The following is an 8146-nucleotide window of genomic DNA, read 5'->3' on the forward strand; positions in this document are numbered from 1 at the left end:
ATTAAATTTTTATTTAAAAAAGTGAAAAATAAAAAGATGTAATCTGCACTGTTAAAAAAAAAGACAAAGAAATCAAAAGGCATGTTGCATTGGGAAATATATACAATCAGAGACCTCTCCAAAGTGCTAAAGAGCAAAGACGTCAGTTTAAAGACTTAGTTGCACCAGATCCAAGCCATATTTATTTTCAGTTTCCTCCTAGTCATCTGAAATTTGAGCAAAGAATAAAGATGAAAGAAGAAAGGGTACTTTAGAATTATGGTATTGGGAAAGAATGTTGAATATCCCATGGACTACCAAAGAACAATGCTGTGTTGGTATATCTGTGTTATTTAGATGGCACAATCTTGCTTGCCAAGACTGAGGAGGATCTGAAGTATTTGCTGCAAAGGGTTAAGGACTGCAGTCTTCAATATGGATTGAAGCTCAACATCAAGAAAACAAAGATTCTCACCATTGGTCCAACTGGCAGCATCATGATGGATGAAGAGATTGAGATTGTTAACAATTTCACCTTTCTTAGTTCCATAATCAACACTCTTGGCATCAGCCATCAGGAAATCAAAAGACGGATAGCATTAGGAAAATCTGCTGTCAGAGACCTTTCCAGAGTGCTGAAGAGCAAGGATCAGGGTGTTAGTCTGGAGACTAAAGTCTGCCTGACCCAAGCAGTGGTCTTCACAATTACTTGCTATGCATCAGAGAGCTGGACAATTAATAATAATTACAGAAGAAGAATTGATGCTTTGGTTGTGATGCTAGAGAAGAGTATTGAACATATCATGGACTGCCAAGAGAACTAACAGGTCTGTTTTGGAGAGGGTAAAATAAGGCTGCTCCTTGGAGACAAAGATTTTGAGGCTCCACCTCATAAACTTTGGCCATGTAGCCAGCAGGGACCAGTCCTTGGAGAAGGACGTTATGCTTGGGAGGGTGGAGGAACAGCACAAGAGAGGAAGACTGTATGAGGCACATTGACACAGTAACTGGGGTATTGAGGGTAGGTGTTCAGAGGCAGGAGTATTGACTCCGGATAAAGCAGGTTTCAGGGCTATTGTTGATAGGGTTGCTAGGAATCATAGTTGACTCGACAGCACATAATAATAGCAATAAGGTAGAGAAAGGACTTAAATTCTGACTTCAGAGCTTTTGTTTTCCACTGTACTACCTTAAGAATGCTTGAAGATACCCAGAAACTGACTTCAAACTGTTTATCCAAACATCTAAAAAAAAACAAAAACAGTTTTATCATAGAATAGCCAAGGAACATTGTATGATCTCCTCCCATAGTATATTTAAGAATTGACTATTGGAAAGTTCCAGATTGTTTTGCCTGGAGATGGAACTTGGATGATGACTTATTACTGAAGATTCTTTTTGCTTAAATCAGTGATAGGCCTAGGTTAAATTCTGCTTTTGGCTCACTAAATTGTAATCAACTGATATAAAAGAAATTTAATAACTCGTATTTGGAAACTGGTCTAAACTGCACCAAGTGGTCTTTTGTGGACCCTTCACAGACCCTTCAAGCTTTCTTGACTAAAGTTAGCATTATTTATTAGAGTTATTTCATCCACAGCTTTGGGACTTATAATGAAACAGATTTGTAATATTGGTTTGCTGCACCACCTATTATGCCCACCTCAAACTCTCTCAAATTCTCACATCCTCTGAGTTACAGCCACACTATTATAAACCCCAAAGGCTCTGGAACTTATGTGGTATTTAGGGTTTTGTCTGGAACAAAAATTCTTTGTGACTCTCCTTTTCTTATCATTCTCTTTTGCTTCTATCCCATCAGCCCAAGGATACTAAATATTGTGATAGGAACCACTGACTTAACCAATCCACACAATGACATCAAGGAGATAAGCAAAATAATTCTCCACAAGGATTATAATAAGCTCAACATGGACAATGATGTCGCCTTACTCCTGGTAGACTCACCCATTAGCTTCAGTGACCAGATACTACCCATCTGCTTGCCAAGGCAACCCATTCCCTCTACCTGGCATATATGTTGGGTGGCAGGATGGGGAAGGACTAGAGCTGGTATGTGTCTCCTTAGCATTTGCTGAAAGCTTTTGGGGGAAAATTTTATGATGGGTGGCTGAGGATGGGCCATTATATCTGAAAGAGATGGGGGAGGGAGATGAAAAAGAGAAAGACCTTAGGAAAGGAGGGGGAAAAGACTTTGCATTTGTATCAAATTCCTGAAGGCAGAGGTTCATAAAAATCTAGGTTAGATCCAGTCCCCAAATGTGCTTTTACTTAATAAGTTCAGAATAGTTTTGTTTGTATAACTTAATTTCAATATCTGTTGGCAGTTCACACACTCCAGATTGCCAAAGGTCCTTTCTTAATTTTTGTTCTCTGACACCCCTCTTGACTTTCATTCACACTGATATTTTATACCTAACTCTTACAGGTCTAGGCTTTTGACAATCCTGGAATTCATTTCTTAGAAATGAATCTGTTGTTACTTGTTGCTTACCGTTCCATGACCAAAGTAGAAAAAAGTATTTCAGGATAGAAAGATAGGATGAAGCCTAATCTTGACCATCCCCAAAGAAAATCTGACAAAACCTACAGCAAGCAAGTAGATTAGGGAGGGGATATGGGCTTGGCATAGCAGTCGTTCAAGCCTGAGCATGACTCTAGAGCCATAGGGATGTTTCATAACAAGTTAGAATCACCAAGATAACAAGTGTCTCTTGGTGGAACATTGATTCTGCCTTATGGACCAAATTTAAAAGAAGAAAGTGGGCAGATAAGGTGTCTGAAAGAGTGAAAATATTTAATAATAATAATAATTTGTTCCAAATAAGGTGGAACAAAACCTGTACAAATTCCCGAGGCCTGGCAGATCAGAAAGGACAAATTCCCTCCAAAAAACTCTATTGGGGATCCTGAACTGTTCTTTTTCACTCACCCTCCTTTTCCCCCCGCGTTCAAAATTTTAAAACCTAACTTTAAATGTGGAAAGTGTTATACTCACATAATAACATCAAAAAACTTTCAAACTCATTGCCATTGAGTCAGAATCAACTCATAGCTGACCCTCCAGTGAGTTTTTAAAGGCTGTAAATCACACAGATGATTGCCTTTCTTTCTCCTATAGAGCTGCTAGGGGATTTGAACCAGCAGAGAAGTATAACCTTTAGGGTAGCAGTACAACTGCCTACAAACTAAGCTGTCAACCAGAGCTTCCTAGACGAATATGTGTGTAATGCAGATTATTCTTTGAAATGATAAGGAAAAGTCAAGTCAATAATACTGGGTAGAGTCCATTTCCAAATTGTCTTAGAAGTAGGAATAAGATTTCGAATAAGAAGGGTAACTCAGGCAAATGGGGGAGTTGTTTGGATAAGTTTACTAACAGAGAATTCTACGGAGCTCTCATGGTCTAGTGGTAAGAAGCCGTGCTGCAGTCCCCAAGGCACTCAGTTCAAATCCACCAGCTCTTTCACAGGGAAAAAGATGGGCAATCTCTACCCTGTGTGATTAAATTGCATCTGAAAATCTACTAGAGGGTCAGATATGGGTTGATTCTGACTTGGTGGTACACAACAAGAGTGACAGGAAGTGGGTACCCTGCACGCAAGAAAGAGTAAGGGGTTGTGAAGACAAAAGAAACCTGAAAGGAGAACAAGGTGACAAGTAGACTGTAGTAGTGTATAAGAGTGTTTAGGAGATAGTCAGATATACTACCAATCTGGGACCTGCAGAGCCCAAAGGGATTACACGAGACAACAGTAGAGTTTTGGTTTGGTTTTGGAAGTAGTAGGGGGAAGGAAGGAGGAGCCTACTGCTTTTCTAATGCACTTTCTTTATTGACCAGGTGACAAAAACTCTGTGACAACTGACCTGATGAAAGTGCCAATGATTATAATAGATTGGGAAGACTGTTCGAGGATGTTTAACAAACTTACCCAAAACATGTTGTGTGCTGGATATAAGAATAAAACTTATGATGCCTGCCAGGTAACTAGACGGTACCCCTACTTCATCTAACAAGTCCCCACCAAGTCTCTATTAAAAGGGTTTCTATTTTTTGATGAGATTAAAGAATTTTTCTTTTACTTTTCAAAACAAAGGCTGCATAGTGGAGTGGACTTGGGGGAGGGGAATGAACGGGGTAGGGGAGAGGTTAGACAGGGAGAAAAGTGCAACAATGAATGAATGAAAATCCAAAGTCTCTGTAAACTTTTATTAAAATGAATTTTAAAAAAAGAATTTGGAAAATGATAAGCATCAGGACCTTGGGCCATGGGAACTGGAACATATGTTACAGAACCTCTGGATATTGATCATGTGAACACCACCCTTTGAGCAGAGTGAGTATACAGCAATTCCAAAGAAATATTTTTTATTTTTTCCAGGCATTTCAGGTAAATAAGACTCTAGGGCTTTTCCTACTCCTTGAATTTTTTAAAATAAAATAAAACCAAGGATTTGATATCCCTGTGATGTATTATTTCAATATTCATTTAGGAACTTTTGTTGATTATCTGTTGCACACTAGGTCTCGAGATGCAGCCATGATGAGATAAGGTTCCTTCTATACAAGATCCCACAGTTCTCTGAGTGAACAGTGGGCATATAGAAACAGCCATAATATATAATAGCTACCCTGTAGAGTAGAAATGTCTCATAGAGTTTCTGAAGCTTTGGTCTCCAAGGGAGCAGAGTATGGAATCTTTCTCCCATGGAGCAGCTGATTGGTTTAAACTACTGCCCTTTCTATTAGCAGTTGAACATTTAATCACTGTACCATCAGGCCCTCTTTTATGTTTTTTGGTAATACAAATGAGTCTTCTTGAATTAAGCAATCTTGTATTTTAGTAAAAACTTTTTTTAATTGAGAAGACTAGAAACAACTCAGAAATTATCTTCTAGCTCTGAAGATGAATGATGGGATTTACCTTGAAATCTCTAACATGATTTCTTTTATGTTAGGAGGTGCTGACAAGCTCCTAAAAGTTAGGTCCTTACTTACTATCTGGGAAATAAGTCTGTTCTTCATGGTATAAAAAAACACAATTTTTTGAACACTCCATTCACTGAAGGATGCTCAGGTAGATTAGTGGTAAGGAATTATGTTGCCAACCCAAAAGTATACAGTTCTAATCCACCAGCTGCTCCACAGGACAAAGATGGACAATTTCCTCCTGTGCAATTTATTGTCTCTGAAAACTCACTGGTGGGTCAGCTATGAGTCATTTCCAGCTTGATACTCAGCAACAACTTGTTTACCGAAGTGCTAAGTAGTCTATGATGTAAAAACAGTACTGTTGGAGTAGGAGTGGCAGACTCTTGTCTTTTTGAAGGAAGATACCCTGTCAGAACATCAATAGCACAACGTCAATTCCAATGAGGCCAGATATGTACTATACCTTCCTACAGCAATTCTAACACCAGCTGTTACCCCCATGACTCTCTCACTACTCACTAGTTTGTTAATTTCTTGTAGTGGCCACACAGATGATACTTAAAATTATGGAGTTTATTAAGAAAGTAGTAGGCTACAATCAGATTGGAAACATTTAGGATATAATTCTTCAATCAAGACAGCCTCCTTTCAGGGGTGCTACCATGTAGGCTTCCCAGCTCCTGGGCCCTACTCTTCACTTGGGCAAGTTCAACAAAGCTATTTTATTTCAGTCTATTTCTACTCCATAAGTAAGCCTAGGTGCTAACTCTTAGCACTAACTCTGTGGGGAAGCAGATGTAGTTCAGCTCTATTTCACCTTGGTCTCTATTCTACACAACCTTTGGTGCTGCTGATGCTGCTGTTACTGCTGTTGTGTCTTGGTCTTGCTTCATCTCAATCAGGAATTTCTAGCTCAAAGGATAGAGTGCACTGTGCTTCTTTTTCTTAATTTAGTGATATTCCCCTTTTCTGCCTCTGAACCTGCTCGATGTAAATATCAAGTGACAAAATTGACCGATTGCCACTTTTGTGGCCATTCACCTTATTTGCATATTTCCATCCAAAATATGTTATTTACTTTTATTTGTATTCTTTTTTCCTTTTTTTAAAAAAATTTTTATAGTATTTACAGAATGCCCTTGGTTGACTACAGACATGTCACATTTGTATAGTTCTACCTAGCCATGTGTTAAAATAAAAATCAATGGCAAAGTCAATATGTATTCAGTACATTTTTAATATCTACTGAAGGGTCACTATGAGTTGCAGTTAACTTAATGGTACATAAGAACAATATACTTCAGTGCATAGATGTTGACTAAGGTAATGTCTTTTTGACAATAACCATTTAACCTTTAACCATTGTATAGTACACATCCTAATCTTTTATAGTGGTTTTAATCCTGAAATCTGTTTTATCAGAGGTTAGTATTGCCACTCCTGCTTTTTTGCAACACCATGTGCTTGGTATATTTTAGCCACCCTTTGATTTTTAGTCTTCTCCTTTGTTTCTTATATGTTTCTATTATAAACAAACATAGTGGTGGGCTTTGGATTTTTATACATTCTGCTACTCTTTTTCTCTTAATTTAAGCCAGTCACATTAAATGGCATTACCTGTAATTATTATTACAGGTCAGGTTTTATCATTGCCATTTTTCTGTTTCTTTTTCTGTTGTTTCTGGTTACTATGGTCCACCCACTTTTCTTTGTGTCTCTGTGTGACTGGCTCCCTTCCCTTAGAATTTCCTGTAGAGTTTGTCTACAATTTGCTCTGCTTTTTTAGGAGAAGGCTTACTTTGTTTTTTAATAATGTTTGAAGCTGCCTGTTGCTTTCTTGGCATTGTATGAAATTTTTCTTCGTATGTGTTATACTTTTTCTATTGCTGTATAGGTTGTTGATAGTTCTTTGGTTATTTGCACACTTAAAGTGTTTCTTTTATGGGGCAGAGCAACTTGCTATACTAAGAGGCTTTCCTGATTTTGTGCAGTGGGAAGATCACCTCTCCTAAACACCTTCAACTTCTCTCTAGTCTGTTCCAGCCCGGAAAAAATCTCACCTGAGTGCTGCCCACCTCTTCTACAGTTTTTAATTGTCCTTGGTGGTCTGCAGTATGTATGAAGACTAGTTTCCCCCTGAGTGATGCACTCTTTCTTGGGTAGGAGGAAGGGGACATGGCCAAGTATTTCTATGCAGCCACCTCTCAGTTCTTCCATTGCCTGAGCCTGTTGGCACTATTTCCTGCCTATGGCCTGCCTTTTATAAAATTTGTAATTGTCCTCAGTGGTGCTAGTGTGCAGTATATCCAGAGACAAATTTCCCCTGATGACTGCACTCTCTCTGACAGAAACTTTTCGATACTATTGTATTCTAACAAAATTCTGAGGAAAGCCCCATACTTTCCTTTCCCTATCAGCAACATCTTAAGTGGAGAACATAGATATCCACAGTTCCTAGAGATGAAGGCACCCTTTCTGCTCTCTAGCTGGATTCTGTCATAAGAAGCCAAATGGGAAACCACAATTTTTGCCCCTAATAGGGATCCAAAAGTTGTAATGATAATTTAACTATTAATGAAACATTTCTTCCCATTGTGGTACCAGTGGAGGCTACCAAATAGTCTAATTTCCCATCCTCAGGAAGAAAAAAAAAGTTGTTATTTTTTCCCTTAACACAGTTTCAGAGAAGAATTACTATTAAACCAAACAAACACACACCACAGGGACTCATACCAGATATTCCACTTGTCCAGAGTACATCATTCTTAGAATAGAGAATTGCACTAGAGTACAGAGTTTCTTTCAGTTTAATGACAAACTTTGTTATTAGATGTCATCTTTTCTAATTCATTGAACACTATGTACACATAGAATGAAAATATTCCCAATGTTGCATTATCTTCATGATCTCTCCTATGTTTAAGCCCATTGTTGAAGCCAGTGTGTCAACCCATCTCCTGAGGATCTTCCTTTTTGATGGTCCTCTTTGTTAGCAAATAGAACAACTTCAGTGTTTATCCACAATCATTACCATCTCCTGTCAATTTTACCTTCAACCCATTATCATCTAATTAACATATCCCTAATTCACTCTTGTTATTTTTCACTTCTTAGGTAGGCCCTCTATATTCTGCCAGACTCCCCTTTAATTTTTTCTGTGTATACACTTGTTGTTGTTGTTGTTGTCATTATGTGCCGTCGAGTCATTTGCGA

At 38.3% G+C, this 8146-nt stretch overlaps 1 protein-coding gene across 1 annotated transcript in view; it reads left to right on the forward strand.

Annotated features, from left to right (window-relative positions):
* Positions 1 to 8146, forward strand: part of PRSS55 (protease, serine, 55) — a 24223-nt gene that overhangs the window by 13001 nt on the left and 3076 nt on the right. Inside the window, exons 3-4 of the mRNA XM_006884934.1 lie at positions 1802 to 2052; positions 3842 to 3984. Of these exons, the coding sequence (XP_006884996.1) occupies positions 1802 to 2052; positions 3842 to 3984 (394 nt within the window). The remainder of the gene's footprint in view (positions 1 to 1801; positions 2053 to 3841; positions 3985 to 8146) is intronic.

The sequence above is a fragment of the Elephantulus edwardii genome, unplaced genomic scaffold (genome assembly GCF_000299155.1).
Source record: "Elephantulus edwardii isolate Elephantulus edwardi_28Jun2011 unplaced genomic scaffold, EleEdw1.0 scaffold00038, whole genome shotgun sequence".
In the NCBI taxonomy this organism is placed as follows: domain Eukaryota; kingdom Metazoa; phylum Chordata; class Mammalia; order Macroscelidea; family Macroscelididae; genus Elephantulus; species Elephantulus edwardii.